The sequence below is a fragment of the Equus quagga genome, chromosome 13 (genome assembly GCF_021613505.1).
Source record: "Equus quagga isolate Etosha38 chromosome 13, UCLA_HA_Equagga_1.0, whole genome shotgun sequence".
In the NCBI taxonomy this organism is placed as follows: Eukaryota; Metazoa; Chordata; class Mammalia; order Perissodactyla; family Equidae; genus Equus; species Equus quagga.
Genome location: NC_060279.1, coordinates 89468020 through 89484434, shown reverse-complemented (window position 1 = coordinate 89484434; position 16415 = coordinate 89468020). Strand labels below are relative to the sequence as shown.

The 16415-nt window shown below is 46.1% G+C and overlaps 1 protein-coding gene across 3 annotated transcripts in view; it reads left to right on the top strand.

Moving 5' to 3' along the window:
* The window catches only part of TRPM4 (transient receptor potential cation channel subfamily M member 4), a 40163-nt gene extending 25547 nt beyond the window's left edge, over positions 1-14616 (top strand). For all 3 annotated transcript variants that reach the window (XM_046682764.1, XM_046682765.1, XM_046682766.1), the window contains 9 exons: positions 1739-2167; positions 7119-7251; positions 7540-7714; positions 7951-8128; positions 12972-13159; positions 13438-13570; positions 13749-13821; positions 13912-14017; positions 14242-14616. In XM_046682764.1, the coding sequence (XP_046538720.1) occupies positions 1739-2167; positions 7119-7251; positions 7540-7714; positions 7951-8128; positions 12972-13159; positions 13438-13570; positions 13749-13821; positions 13912-14017; positions 14242-14246 (1420 nt within the window). In that variant the 3' untranslated portion in view covers positions 14247-14616. The remainder of the gene's footprint in view (positions 1-1738; positions 2168-7118; positions 7252-7539; positions 7715-7950; positions 8129-12971; positions 13160-13437; positions 13571-13748; positions 13822-13911; positions 14018-14241) is intronic.
* Positions 14617-16415: the final 1799 nt, after the last annotated feature.

Sequence of the window (16415 nt, the reverse complement as noted above, 5' to 3'; positions counted from 1 at the left end):
AAATCCTTTTGAAGATAAGTTCATTTAATTCTCTGAACAGCCCTATGCCGTAAGGTGTATTATTATCCCCATTTTACAGATGAAATAACTGAGGCATTAAGTTACTCTCCTCAGATCATGTGCTTGGTGACAGAGGTGGGATTTGAACCCAGATCCTCTTGTGCCTGAATCTGTGCTCTTAGCCACTGTGGAGAGCCAGTGATCTCCAGGGAGCAAGATCTCCAGGGAGATCTTTGTAAAAGGACAGATCCCTGGCTCCTGTCCCCGGGAAGCTTGCGGTTGGGCCCAGGGATCTGCGTGTGGCCCGGCTGCCGGTGAGTCAAGATGGCAGACGTTGGGAAGCGTTCTGACCTGCCACGTTCTTGCCGTCAGGACCCTGCGGAGGGTGAAATGGGAAACCCCAGGACTGTACTCCTTGTCATTAGGGAGCTGCTCTCTCTGCATCTGACCCCTTTTCCCCAATACTTCTCACTTCCTTTAGCTTTTACCGTACTGTTCTTTCCACTTATTTTCTTTAGAACAGTTTAATTGAGATATAATTCACAGACTATTTAGCTTGGCCATTTAAGGTGTACCATTCAATGGTTTTTCACAGAGTATATTCACAGAGTTGTAAAGTTATCACCACAATTTGAAAACATTTTCATCACTGCAACGAGAAACTTTGTACCCATTAACAGTCACTCCCCTCCCCCCACTTCCCCCTGAGCCTCAGGGCAACCACCCGTCTAGTTTCTGTCTGTGCTGTGCGTTTGCCTATTCTGGACGTTTTATATAAGTGGAGGCACGCCCTGTGTGGTCTTTTACCATTGGCTTTGTTCACTTAGCATCATGTTTTCAAGATTTATCCACGATGTAGCATGGATCAGTGCTTCATTCCTTTTCATTCCTGAATAATATTCCATTGTCTGGATAGACCACTTTTGATTTATCCATTCATCAATTGATGGCCGTTTGGGTTGTTTCCACTTTTGGGTTATTGTCTTTCTGCTTGGTTTATAAAGAGAGGACACTTCTTCAAGCCAGTTTGGTTTTCCTGTTAGCTTTTTGAATTTATTATTATTAGTATGACTCATTTTAGCCTTTCTTATTTGAGGTCAGAATTAAGAGTCAGGATGAAATTGGGATACAGGATCAGAACTCAGGTGAGAAGGGTCAGCGATATGAGTGGACCAAGAAGGTCAGGATTCAGAAGCCAGCTAGGACTGTGTGGTCAGAGATCAGACATGGGGAAGGAAGAGTCATATGAGAAAACTGGGCTGGATAAGCTGATATCAGAATCTGTGGTCAGAGGTTAATATTCAGGGACTGAGTTGTCAAACCTGGGGAGCCGAGGTCATAAAAGTGAGGAGTCAGGTCATATTTCAGGGCCAGAGGTCAGGTAGATGGTCTAAGGTCAGACACAGAGTCAGAGATGGTGAAGGTGAAAGAAGAGGGACTTGGAGTCAAAAGGCAAACAAGAGGCAGAGGTCATCCCAGGGGTGAGAGGCCAGAAGGGTGGAGGAAGTCCGAGGTGGCAGGCCAGCAGTGTTGATGCTAGGAGATTTCAGAGGTCAAAGGTTAGCTACAGGAGTCAAAAGTCAAGGAGGTGGTGGACATCAGACTTCATTTCAGGACAGGCAGGGCCAGAAGTGGTGAAGACGGAAGAGGTCAGAGGTGAAGGGTTAGGGGTCTTGCTAATGGTCAAGGTTCGGAGGTCAGACTGAGCCCTCATCCCTTGTCTCCTCCTCTCCTCCAGGCTGGCAGAGCCCCCCGAGAAGACGCCCGAGGTGTTGATGCAGCCCGGCCGCAGGGGCTGCTGCAGGGGGTGCCCCCCACGCCTGCGCCGGTGGCCCCAGTTCTGGGGGGCGCCGGTGACGGCCTTCGTGGGCAACGTGGTCAGCTACCTCCTCTTCCTGCTGCTCTTCGCGCGCGTGCTGCTCATCGAGTTCCGGCCCGAGCCGCCCGGGCTGCTGGAGCTCCTGCTCTACTTCTGGGTCTTCACCCTGCTGTGCGAGGAGCTGCGGCAGGGCCTGGGCAGCGGCTGGGCCAGCCTGGCCACCGGGGGCTCCAGGCCGGACTCCCGCCACGCCCCGCTGCGCTGGCGCCTGGAGCTCTACCTCCTGGACACCTGGAACAAGATCGACCTGCTGGCCCTCACCTGCTTCCTCCTGGGCGTGGGCTGCCGGTGAGTGGCCCTGTGACCTTCATCTTGGCTGTGGCCGGCCCCGTGGCCGAGCGGTTAAAGTTCTGTGTGCTCTGCTTCGGCAGCTCGGCTTTGGGTGTTTGGATCCCCAGCCAGAACCTATTCCACTCATCAGCCATGCTGTGGAGGCATCTCACATACAAAATAGAGGAAGTTTGGCACCAATGATGGCTCAGGGCCAATCTTCCTCAAGCAAAAAAAAAAAAAAAAAAAAGAGGAAGATTGGCGACAGATGTTAGCTCAGGGTGAATCTTCCTCACCAAAAAAAAGAAAGAAAGAAAGAAAGAAAAATCCCTTCTTGATCAAAAGTACTGCATAAAGATGGTCTAGAAGCAGTTTGATCACATATGAATATCTGGCTTTAGGGGGCATAGGATTAAAATGAGAACTCCACTGCTTCTGCTGCCATTGATTCTAGATTTGGAGATTACCAGATGTTTCTCTGAGCCCCCAAACCTGGCCCTGCAACTGCATCACTGTCCCCGGTGAGCTCAGTATCTTCCCCCAGACACCAGGCCAGATGCTGGGTGCCACCCTCACGTCCTGCCTCCTCTTCCTCCACAGGCTGGCAGTCCCAGGCCCTGTCCTCATGCCCCCGACTCTCTGTTCCATCCCCATCTCCATCTCCATGGCCGCCTCTCCCTCCTGGACTCCAGTCTCTTCCCTCCAGTCCATCCCCCAGAGGGCCCCACGAGGGTCTTCCTAGACCCAGAGCTGACCTGTCCCTGTCTGCTTCCTGTGGCTCCCCAGGACCCCTGGACAGAGCCTGCGCCCCTGGCCCTGGCACTGGAGGCCCCGCTGGGTGCAGGCCGCCTGTCTCTGCAGGGCTGTCTCCCCTTTTCTTTCTCTTTCCTTTGTCTACACTCCAGCCTCTCTAAGAGCTACTTGCATTTCCTTCCTCACAGGGACAAAGGGCTTTGACCTTGATCCTAGATATTTCCAATCTGAAAAATTATATAATTGTCATCAGAATTTTCCTGATGAATTCTTATCCATGAAGTATTTTCTAGTGAAACTTCCTTGATCCCTTTTATATGCAGGGCAGTTAAACTAGCTTCAATTATTTTCATCTTCTGTTTCTGAAATTATTTCGATTTGGTTAGTTATTATTGGGTTAAGGGTTATGACACATATTTGGTTCATCGTTCGTGTTTTTGTCTGTATTGAATTTTGCCAAAATCCGGGGTCTGTGTTTGTGAATTTTGCTTTGTGGCTTTTATTTCTTGCATGGCCAGTTTTCCTGGGTCAAAAGTAATAGGTTCAGATCTCATCAGAGAAGTTTGAATGTTCTGTCAGCTTTTTAGTCCATAAAAACTGTGACTGTTTCTGCTTATTTCTTAGCTAACTTGTAAAAAACAAATTGCGAGGAATTACCCTCAGATATTTTCTCTTGCCCAGACTGGGCTGTGTAATGTTAGTTCATTTCTTCCGTAGTTTCCAGATCAAACTGTGTGGTGCCCAGAGAGAGGGCAAAGGGCAAGTCAGAACATCCTTGGGAATAAATGGTTTTGTCTTTGGGTCTTGGCACATGCTGTTCCCCTTCCTGAAACACTCTGTCCTCCCCTCCTTGGCCAAGCCGACTTCTGCACTTCCTTTAGGCCTCAGCTTTGCTGTCTCTGTCTCTGCAAACTTCCTTTATCCTGCCTAACTCTGGGTCCTTCCTTCGTGTTCCCCTGATGTCCTGAGATCACCCCCAAATAGTGCTCTGTGTATGGCTTGTGCTGTCTTTCTCCTCACACAAGATTGTAAACTCTTCAAGCCACATCTATCTCATCTCCCAGCAACTTAAAATATCTTTGAAATACAGTCTGTCATCAAAGAAATGCAGAAATATGTCCTCACCGAACGAGATTAAACAAATGAAGAAAGACATAAAACAGAAACCAGTGATTTTCCTTGATCATTTCAAGCGTCCTCCCTTTCTCAGCAGTTACCTCCATCAACAGTTTGGTGTACATCCTGCCTGTTCTTTTTCTATGCATTTACATGGACAGTTACACATACTTCTTTCATACACAAATGACATTATATTTTCTGTTTTCTTCTGCAACTTTTTCTTTTTGTCTACAGTATGTCCTGACATTCTTTACACATCAATATTTGCAAATATACCTTATTCTTTGAAAATGCCACATCAGAATCCAGAAGAACGGGTTTTAGCTATGGTTGGCTAAAGATCAGACGAGACAGGCTCCTCCTTGCCAGAGTTTAATGAGTGAATGAATTCTTTTCATAAGGCAGTGAGACAAAAATTGTGAATTTCAAGAGAGAGAAATCAGGCCAAAAGTTTCTCCACAAGGTCTCTTTCATTTTCTACTCAAAATAACGTGAAGTTGTAATCAGATATTAGCTGCTCTGGGTCCAATATTCTGCTCATAAAGTTTCTTTTTTATAACGTCCTATCAGTGAGGATGCCACTCGTTTTGAGGAGGGCAGACAAAGAGCTCTGTGGACACAACCTAGTAACTGTTTACAAGGGACGAAGGGCCTTGGCATCCCCTTTCATAAGCTGGATGGTTTGACAGCAATGACACCCCATTTTCTCAGTGGACACAGGGAGAGGCGTGCTCCTCTGTACTGTTAGAAATGCCACACGGTAATTTGGGATGAGTAATTTATTCAAACAGCAAGATGAGAGTTTTGCAGAAATCTTTGCTTCTGTTTATCTTCATATTTTGTGTGAAGTATCTTTTGAGATGAAAGGACCAAGGCCGTGTGCTACCATGCTCAGGAATACCAGTGAGATTTTAGATATTTTGTCAAACTCTGTATTTTCTAGTGAGGAAATAATTATTGCGTGGGAAAAAAAAATCCAAAGATCTTGGCTTACACGGGCGAAATTTCCAATGATCTCCAGAACTGAATGGATGACTCATTTTATTTGCCAATCCCTTCCGGATTGACATTTCGATTGTTTCTAATTTTTTATTATTCCAAAGTAATAAAAGTTTACATCCCGGATTAAACTTTGTAGGTCAAAGGGTACAGATATTCTTGACTTATTTCAGAGTAATAAAAGTTTACCTCCCGGATGTAAACCTTGTGGGTCAAAGGGTACATACATTCTTGACGTGAATCCATTTCCTTGTTAAAATAGCTTCATCCGTTTACAGGCCCACCATCAGGGTAAGAGAGTGCCCCCTTGAGGACATGCCTGAAAATACCTGATGTTTTCAATCTAAAGTTTTGTAGCTGTCTGTTTAACCGTTACCGTTTTTGGCAATTGGATGGGTCAAAATGACCTCGCCTTGTTTTAATTTATGCATCCCTGACTGCTGGTTAAGTTGGGCATCTTTCATGCCTATGACCACTTGTACTTAAGTCAACTGTCTTTTCACATCCTTTGCCCCAGTTTTTAAATTTTATTTTATTGTGTTCATTGATCTCTTGCATATATATATATATATAAACTGGTAAGTGCTCTCCCTAATTTCAAAATCGTAATCCTTGGTGATTTTGTTCTAAATATCTTCTCACAGTCTGCTGCTTGTCTTTTCACTTTTGTATGTTATCTTAAACATTCTTTTATTCTTTTACTTTTCAGTTTTAAATAACCTGAAACTTATAAGCTTGTTGCAAAAAACAGTTTAAAGAGAGCCAGCCCTGATGGCCCAGTGGTTGAAGTTCAGCATGCTCTGCTTCAGTGACCCGGGTTCGGTTCCCGGGCACAGAACCACAGCACTCATCTGTCAGTAGCCGTGCTGTGGTGGGGGCTCACATGGAGGAACTAGAAGGACTTACAACTGGAATACACAACTGTGTGCTGGGGCTTTGGAGAGGGGGAAAAAAAAAGAAAAAAAGAGAGGAAGATTGGCAACAGATGTTAGTTTAGGACAAATCTTTCCCAGAAAAAAAAAGTTAAAATATTTAAAAAAGAAAGCACAAAGAATTCCCATACACATTTGACTGAGGTCCCCCAAGTGTTAACATCTTACATGATCAAATCCAGGAAATCTTATTCAAATTTCACCAATTATCCCACTGATGTCCTTTTTCTGGGCCAGGTTCCCAAGTTGCCTTTAGTTCTCATGTCTCCTTAATCTTCTCTAATCCACACAGTTCTTCAGTCCTTCTCTGACTTTTTTTCTGCTTTTCACATAATTATGTCTTTTTTTCCCCCTTTCTCTTACTTTTATGACCATAACACTGTTGAACAGGCCAGGCCAGTTATTTTGTAGAATTTGCCTTGATTTGGGTTTGTCTGATGTTCCCGCAAATTGAGGCTATGCATTTTTGGCAGAAATTTTCGCTTGTCTCAGTCCATCATCTTTACGTTATTTTTTGATGCACAGAAGTTTTGTATTTCAAAGTAGTCGAATTATTCACTCTTTTCCTTTGTGATTTCATGTCTTACCTATAAGGCTTTTTTTCGTATATGACATCTTATCCTATCTCAAGCTCTTGAAGAAATTCTACATTTTCTTCTAAAGATTTTAATATTTTTGCCTTTTACTCTAGGTTTTTAATCCATCCAAAGGTTAAGTACATGATGATGCAAAATAGGGATATAAGTTTCAATTTCCCCGTAAGGATTGCTGATGTTATCGGCCTTTTGACTTTCCTCTGTGAATTGTGCGTTATTCTTTATCCGCTTCCCTGTCAGGTCGTTTGTCTTCTGCTTATTCATTTGCTGGAACTCTATATTTTGCCTTTTATGGGTTGGACAAATATTCCAGCAGTTTTTCAAGCTCGATTGTTCCAGGGACCTCCCAGCTTTTTGCTCAGCCCTCCGTTCGTGCAGCGACTGTTTAATGGGTGCCTGCGCCCTGGGAGGCCCAGCTCGGCTGGGAAATCTGAGGAAACCCGGGGAACTCCGAGGCTCCTGATTCTGGCCGGGGAGAGGCCGCAGCCTCCCCTGAAGCCTGGTGTTGGGAAGGTTTCCTTTGTGCCCTGTGACCCTTGAGTGACCCCTGCGCGTCTCCCCACACCCTAGGCTGACCCCAGGCCTGTATGACCTGGGCCGCACTGTCCTCTGCCTCGACTACATGGTCTTCACGCTGCGGCTGCTGCACATCTTCACGGTCAACAAACAGCTGGGGCCCAAGATCGTCATTGTGAACAAGATGGTGAGGGGGCGGGGCCCTGAGGGGGCGGGGCCAGGAGTGGGAAGGGCGTGGCCCTAGGAGAGAAGGGTGGGGCCAGGGGAGGGAGGGGCGTGGCCAGAGAGGAGGGGTGGGGCCAGGAGGGGGAAGGGTGTGGCCAGGGAAGGGAAAGGTGTGGCCAGGGGAGAGAAGGGCGTGGCCAGAGGCCTGGGGGCGGGGCCAGGGTAGGGAAAGGCTGGGCAAATCTCGGGAACGGAGGAGCCAGGGTAGGAGGGTGGGGGCCAGGTTTGATCACATCTTTCTTTCCTGCAGATGAAGGATGTCTTCTTCTTCCTCTTCTTCCTCTGCGTGTGGCTGGTTGCCTATGGGGTGGCCACAGAGGGGCTCCTTAGGCCCAAGGATCATGACCTCCCGGGCATCCTGCGCCGCGTCTTCTACCGGCCCTACCTCCAGATCTTCGGGCAGATCCCCCAAGAGGACATGGACGGTGAGGAGGGATGAGAGGGACTGCCACTCTCCCTCTGAGTCTCCCCTCTCTTCCCCCGTCTCCGGATCTCTATACTCCTCTCTCAAAGTCTCTATCTTTCTCTCTCTGGGTTTCTGACTCCTTCTTTTTCTGGTATTCAGCCTCCCTGTCTCTGGGTCTCTGCTCCCCCACACCCTTCTGAATGTCTGTCTTCCTTAGGTCTCTGTCTCTGGCCCCATCTCTCTCTCCCTTCACAGTGGCTCTCATGAACCACGTCAACTGCTCCTCGGAGGAGGGATTCTGGGCGCACCCGCCGGGACCCCAGGCGGGCTCCTGCGTCAGGGTTTATGCCAACTGGCTGGTAGTGCTTCTCCTCATCGTCTTCCTGCTCGTGGCCAACATCCTGCTGGTCAATTTGCTCATCGCCATGTTCAGGTGAGGCCCAACTGCTCTCTGATCTGACCTCACTCAGCATGGCCCTTGACCCCAGCATGACTCTTGATCCCAGCTTGACCCTTGACCCCAGCCTAATCAATTCTATCTTTAGTCCCTGAACTCTGACTCAGACCTAACTATGGCTTGTCCCCAAACCCAGCCAGACTCTGCTCCTGACCTGGACTTTGGATTCTAATCCTCTCCCTGAGCCCAGGTTGAATATTTAAAACAATTTTTTATTGTGCCAAAATAGATATAACATAAAATTTGCCATTTTAAAGTGTAGAATTCAGTGATATTAATTACATCGATAATATAATCACCGCTATTTCCAAAACGTTGTCATTACTCCAAACAGAAAGTGTGTACTCATTAAGCAGGCAGTAGTGCCCCATTTTTCCCTCCCTCTAGTCGCTGGTAACCTGTAATCTACATTGTGTCTCTATGAATTTGTCTTTCCTAGATGTTTCATATAAATAGAATCATGCAATATTTGTCCTTTTGTGTCTGGTTTATTTCACTCAGCATAATGTTTTTGATGTTCATCCATATTGTAGCATCTATCAGCTCTCCATTCCTTTTTACAGCTGAATAATATTTCATTGTATTGATCTAAGACATTTTGTTTATCCATTCATATGTTGATGGAAACTTGGGTGGTTTCCATCTTTTGGCTATTGTGAACAATGCTCCAATGAATATTGGTGTCCATGGGTCTGTTTGAGTCTCTGTTTTTATTTCTTTTGGGTATCTTTCTAAAATAGAATGCTGGGTCATATGGTAATTCTATGTTTAGCGTTTTGAGGAACCACCAAACTGTTTTCTACAACAGCTGCATCATTTTACATTCCCACTAGCAATCCATGAGGGTTCCAATTTCTCCACGTCCTTGCCAACAGTTGTTATTTCCCTTTTAAAAAAATTATAGCCATCTGAGTGGGTATGAACTGGCATTTCATTGTTGTTTTGATTTGCGTTTCCCTAATGACTAATGATGTTGAGCATCTTTTCATGTGCTTATTGCCCATTTGTACATCTTTGGAGAAATGTCTATTCAAGTCCTTTGCCCATTTTTTAGTTAGGTTGTTTGTCTTTTTGTTGTTGAGTTGTAGCACTTCTTTATGTATTCTGGATATTAAACTCCTATCAGATATATAATTTGCAAATATTTTCTCCCATTCTGTTAGTTGTCTTTTTCTTTTCTTTTCTTTTTTTTTTTTTTTTTGAGGAAGATTATCCCTGAGCTAACTACTGCCAATCCTCCTCTTTTTGCTTGAGGAAGGCTGGCCCTGAGCTAACATGCGTGCCTATCTTCCTCTACTTTATACGTGGGACGCCTACCACAGCATGGCTTGCCAAGCGGTGCCATGTCCGCACCTGGGATCCGCACCAGTGAACCCCAGGCCGCCAAAGCGGAACGTGTGCACTTAACCACTGTGCCACCAGGCCAGCCCCGTCTTTTTCTTTTCTTAATGATATATTTTGATGCACAAAAGTTTTAAATTTTGATAAAGTCCAATTTATCTATTTTTTGTTTTTTTGCTAGTACTTTTGGTGTCATATCTAAAGACCCATCATCAAGTCCAAGGTCATGAAGATTTACTCCTATATTTTATGGTTTTAGTTCTTGAATTCAGGTTGTTGGTCCATTTTGACTTTATTTTTGCATATGGCATGAGGTAGGGGTCCCACTTCATTCTTTTTGCATGCAGAAATCCAGTTATTCCAGGTCTATATGTTGAGGAACCTGTTTTTCCCCCACTGAATGGACTGGGCACCCTTGTTAAAAATCTGGCCATTGTATTAGTTTCCTAGGGCTCCACTAACAAAGTACCAAACAGTAGGTAGCTTTAAACTACAGAAATTTATTGTCTCATGGTTCTGAAGCTAGAAATTCAAAATCAAGATATGGACAGGGTTGGTTCCTTCTGAGGGCTATGAGGGAGAATCTGTTCCATGCCTCTCACCCAGCTTCTGAAAGTTTCCTGGCAATTTTGGTCTGCAGATGCATCATTGCAATCTCTGCCTTCATCTTCAGGTGGTGTTTTCCCTGTGCACATGTCTTCATCCAAATTTCCCCTTTTTATAAGGACAGCAGTCATATTGAATTAGGGACCAACCCTAATGACCTCATTTTAACTTGATCACCTTTGTAAAGACCCTGTTTCCAAATAAGGTCAGATTCTGAGGTCCTGGGGTTAGGATTTCAACATATCTTTTTTGAGGGGGCATAATTCAAGCCATAACACTCATAGATGTATGGGTTTATTTCTGGACTCTCAATTCTATTCCATTGGTTGATATGTCTATCCTTATGCCAGTACCACACTTTTTTGATTGTGTAGCAAATTTTGAAATTGGGAAGGGTGGGTCCTCAGGCTTTGATCTTTTTCAAGATTGTTTTGCCTGTTCAGGGCCTCTTGCAATTCCCTATGAATCTGAGGATCAGCTTTTCCATTTCTACAAACAAGGCTGTTGAAATTTTGATAGGAATTGCATTGAATCTGTAGATTGCTTTGGGTGGTATTGATATCTTAACAATATTAAATCTTCATATTCATAAACACAGGCTGTCTTTCCATTTATTTAGATGTCCTTTAACTTTCTTTCAGCATTGGAAAAATTGGATTGTGATTTTTAGTGTATAAGTCTTTCACCTTCTTGGTTAAATTTATTCCTATAGGTGCTTTATTCTTTTAAGTTCTATTATAAATGGAATTGCTTTCTTAACTTCCTTTCTGGATTGTTCATTGAAGGTATATAGAAACACAATTGATTTTTGTTTGTTGATCTTTTACCCTGCAACTTTGCTGAGTTCATTTATTAGCTTTGGTAGATTTCTTGTGATTCTCTGGGATTTTCTATATATAGGATTGTGTCATCTGTGAATAGAGAGTTTTACTTCTTCCTTTCCAATTTGGATGCCTTTTATTTCCTGTTTAAGCGCTCTGGCTAGAACTTCCAGTACGATGATGAATAGCAGTGGTGAAAGTGGGGATCGTTATCTTGTTTCTAATCTTGGGGAAAAGGTTTCCATCTTTCTTCATTGAGTGTGATGTGTTGACTTGAAAAGCCTCAAAATGAGTTTATTTGGGAATAGCCAAAAGAATTGCAACTTGGCATGTGCATGCTATGGCAAACCATAGGCAAATGCAGCAAACAACGAAGGGGAGCTGCCTTTATAGACCAAAAGCAGGAGTAGGGAGGGGCTGTGCTAAAGGAAAGTCCATCGGGGGAAAGGAACAGTTCAGGGTGGCAACGGCTTCTCATTGGCTGAGCTGTGGCGTTTCTCATTGGCTGAACTGTGGTATTTCTCATTGGCTGGGCTGTGGTGTTTCTCATTGGCTGAATTGCAGTGTTTCTCATTGGCTGAGCTGCAGCGTTTCTCATTGGCTGGGCTGTGGTGTTTCTCATTGGCTGAGTTGCAGTGTTTCTCATTGGCTGAGCTGCAGTGTTTCTCATTGGCTGGGCTGTGGTGTTTCTCATTGGCTGAGCTGTGGCATTTCTCATTGGCTGGGCTGAGGTGTTTCTCATTGGCTGAGCTGTGGCATTTCTCATTGGCTGAGCTGTGGTGTTTCTCATTGGCTGGGCTGTTGCCAGGTGGGGAGAGAAATCTTCCTTCAGTAGTAGCTTTACTTCGCGTCCAAGATGCAAGCTCCGTCTCTTCCTGTTTGGTATAATTGATGATGTGTGATAGGGCATGAGAGCTCCCCCTGCAGGCCTTCTGACTCCAATTCAGATAAGGTTTATTTTATTAATTTTGTTTTTTATTTTTATTAATTTATTATTATTTTTAATTATATGTAATTAATAATTATTTTAAGTATTGTTAATTATTTTTATTAATTTATTTTTATTTTATTAATTTATTAATTAATTTTTTTGGTAAGTACTCTTTGTCATGCTGAGGAAGTTTCTTTTCTATTCCTACTTTTCTGAGTTTCCCTTTTTAATCATGAAAGGGTATTGGATTTTGTTAAATACCTTTCTGTGTTGTGTCAATTGAGATGATCATGTTTTTTTCCCTTGTTCTAGTAAAGTGGTGTATTATATTGATTAATTTTTGTATGTTGAACCACGCTTGCATTCCTGGGATAAATCCCATTTGATCATGTTGTATAATTCTTTTAATATGCTTCTGAATTAGGTTTGTTAGTATTTTGTTGAGAATTTTTGCATGTATATTTGTAAAGGATATTGGTCTGTAATTTTCTTTTCTTGCGATATCTTTGTCTGGCTGATACATACTGGCCTCATGGAATAAGCCTGGAAGTGTTCTCTCCTCTTTAATTTTTTGGAGTAATTTGAGAAGGATTGATGTTAATTCTTTTTAAATGTTTGATAGAATTCACCATTGAAGGGTTTTTTTTGTTGGAACACTTTTGATTAGTGATTTAATCTTTTTACTTTTTATAGGTCTTTTGAGATTTTCTATTTCTTCTTGAGTCAGTTTAGGTAATTTGTGTGTTTCTAGGAATTTGTCCATTTCATCTAGGTTATCTAACTTGGCATACATTTGTTGATATTCTATTATAATCCTTTTTATTAAGATTGATAGCAATGTCCCCATTTTCATTTCTGATTTTAGTTATTTGTGTCCAGGCTGACTTCTGAACCTGACTCAAACCTCTATCCTAATTCATGACAGCATCCGCAACCTGACCCCTGACAGCTGACCCTTGGCCCTCTTGATCCACCTTATGTAATATCCTCTGACTTTATTGACCCCAACATCTGCCTGCTGCCTTGGACTTCAAACAGATATTGCCCGACATCTAACCTTGATCCCCTACTCCTGACTGGGCCTTGACCTCAGGTGACCCTTGGCCTCTGTTTTCCACAGCCACACCTTTGGCAAAGTACAGGGCAACAGCGACCTCTACTGGAAGGCGCAGCGTTACAGCCTCATCCGGGAATTTCACTCTCGGCCTGCGTTGGCCCCACCCCTCATCATCATCTCGCACGTGCGCCTCCTCCTCCGGCGATTCTGCAAGCGCCGCGCCCATTTGCCATCCTCCCCAGTCTTCGAGCGTGAGAGCCGGGCTTGGCCCCAAAGAGTGACACACCGGGGACAGGACCTAGAGAGAAAGAAGAGCGTAGCCAGGGTCGGGGGGATGCCTAGAAGCACTAGTGGGCGGGGCTTAGACTGACAGGGGGCGTGGCTGGCGCACTGGGGGCGTGGCCTGGAACCGCACGGGGGCGTTGCCTTGGGAGAGCGCTCGGAGGGTTTGGAGTTGGGTGGCTGGGTGGAGAGGGAGAGGTCCGATCATGGGTGGGCCCCTTGACTCGGTCCTGACCCCTCCCTCCAGGGCTCCTCCTCTCGAAGGAAGCTGAGCGGAGGCTGTTGACGTGGGAATCGGTGCAGAAGGAGAATTTCCTGCTGGCGCGCGCGCGGGACAAGCGGGAGAGCGACTCTGAGCGTCTGAAGCGCACGTCGCAAAAGTGAGGGGGGGAGGCTTCCGGCCTCGTGGGTGGACCCCCTGAGTTGAGTTGAGCGAAGGGAGCTGTGGCTTCAGAGAGCAGAGCTAGAGGCGGGGTCCTGGGATGCTATAGAGGAAGGCGGAGCTCTGGGGCGGGGCTGGAGGGAGGCTGGCACCTGCCTGAAGCCTTGTGTCCCCAGGGTGGACACAGCGTTGAAGAAGCTGAGACAGATCTGCGAATACGAGCAGCGGCTAAAAGGGCTGGAACAGGAGGTGAGAACCCTGGGCCGGTCTGAGGGAGTGTGGCTGAGGTGGGGGCAGTGGGGTTGCACTTGGTGTCCTGATGTCCTCCCTGATTCCCAGGTCCAGTACTGTAGCCGTGTCCTGGGCTGGGTGGCCGAGGCCCTGAGCCGCTCTGCGTTGCTTCCCCCGGGGGGGCCGCCACCCCCGTCCCCGCCTGTGCCCAAAGGTCAGTGTGGAGCATCTACCTGTGGATCTCTGGCCTCTGTCACTACCTACTTTTCGGGTCTCTGCTCCCGTATCTCTGAGTGTTTTCTCTTTTGCTGCCCTTCCTTTGTCCCTGTTTCACTCTCTCTGTCTCTTTTGTTTTTTTCCTTCTTTTTGCCAGTCTCCCATTTTTTCTGTTTTCCTCTCTGTGCTCACCACCTGTTCTCTTTTCTCTCTTCCCCCTAGACTGAGTCCTGCTGGCGGACTTCAAGGAGTAGCCCTCGTAGGGAGCTTTTGCTCCCGGAGTAAGGCCTAGCTGGTCCTCGACTCCTGCACCTCGCGGCCTTTCCCTTGAGGTGGGGCCCCGTGCCCATGGACCACCACCTGGGCTGCTGTCGGGACCACTGCAGGGAGTGTCATCCGTGCCTCCCACGGCAGGCCGGCTCCTCCCGGAACCAGCCCCACGCTGGCAAGATCAGCCTCTGGAGCCCAGGCGCTGCCCCTCTGAAAGCCCTGCCACAGCCTGCTGGGCGGGAGAAGGCTGCAGGGCCCTGGGGGCGCAGGGACCATAGACCCCACTCACACCTCCCCACACTGGGGAAATAAAGCCATTTGAGAGGAGTAGGGCCTGGATGCTTGATTCTTGGGGAACTGGAGCCTGTCTAGATCCTTTGGGGTTGGGGGCTCGAGCTGGGGGAGGGTTTGCTTGGTCAGTTTGCTGCTCTGTTTCACATATCTCGAGGTCTGTTCCCTCTTAGTGTGACTCTTCCTGTGCCTCAGGCCCAGCACCTCTGGTCTGCACTGTTTTGATGGCTCTCGCTTCAGTCGGACAAGAACCCCAGCCATCTGCAACCCCCTCTAGTTTCTACTTTCCAGTGGAAAAAGAGCTCAGTGATAAAAAGCAAATTATTTCCTGAAGTGGGGGTGGGTGGGCACTCTCTACATCTGCTCTGGCAATCGGGGAACAGATGATGCAAATTTGAGGCGATAACTGCATATGTGTCTTTAAAAAGTCTAATTAGTGGGAAATTGCAGGCCACGCACGCACAGAATTGAGGCAAATATGCATGATTATACATGCAGTTTGACTAAACAACCCAAAACAAACTAAACTGGTAATGAGAAGGCTGAACTGACAGCGATTATTAGGTAAATAGCAAGACAACCACCAACACATCCAAAAATCAAAACCAAAACATCCTTTCTCCAAATTGGAGGAATTCCAACTCTCTGCCACTGTGGGTGCAGAGTAGCTTTGAAACATTGCCAAGTGTTACGTGGCAGCCCGACTTCTCTGGGAGACGCTGAATTGGTTCTCGCTAACCCAAGTGGTAATAATAATGGTAATGCCAGTGGTGCCAATAATAACAAAACAGTGAACTTGGAGTGCTCTCTCTGTGTCTGGCCTTGAGTTCTGGAAAGTGCTTCACAAGTCCTAAATCAATGAATTCTGATGACAACCATATAAGGTAGGTCCTAGTGTCTCCATTTTGCAGATAAAACTGAGGCACAGATAAGTGACACACACGAGGTCACACAGCTGGAAAGTGGCTGCGTTTGAATAGAAACCTGGGCAATCTGGATCCAGAGCCTTGGTAAAGCATCAAGTTGTATTTAGAAATGTCAGATGCTACAAAGTCCTAGGAACTCACTCAGTCGGCGTGCTGGCTTTTTAAGTTATTGTCTCAGCTCCAAATCCGCCGTTCTATACTCCACTCTGTGATGCTGCGGCTGGAATCCTGCAAGCCACGTTTTTTGCCTTGTCAGCTGGGTTCCTATTAGGCTCTGCCTAAAGGGGGCGCTAGAAGGAGCCCAGCGGCTGGCGGAGGAAGAAGGGACTTGCTCCTTTCTCTTTGCTTCCAGTTCCTAGGCGTCCCCCCAGAACTCTGCTTCCTCTGACAGCAGTAGTGGGTTGTAGCTTTTAGCTTTCCCCCCCAGCACTCCCAGAATCAGTTTCATTGTCTGCCTTCAGTTACACCAGCTCCATCCAGGCAGCTCCCCCTGCAACGTTTTTCTTTTTTTTAAGTAAATGAAACCTTTCTTTTTTGTCATAATTGTTGTGGGGAAAGATTCCACCCTGAGCTAACATGTTACCAATCTTCCTCTTCTTTTCCTCCCCAAAGCCCCAGTGCATAGTTGTATATTCTAGTTGTAAGTCCTTCTATGTGAGCTGCCACCCCAGCAGGGCTACTGACAGGTGTTGTATTTTCACACCTAGGAAATTAACCCAGCCTGCTGAAGTGGTGAGAGCGCTGAACTTTCTGAACTTTAACTACTAGGCCTTCAGGGCAGCTCCAGGCAGCCCCTTTTCTAGTCTGGGTTTCAGTTCCACAGGGAGCACTTCTCGGACAGTTTAGGTTCTGATAACTATTCTCTTCCCTTTATCTCCCCAGTCCTGGGGGTGATATCTGTTTCGTGCA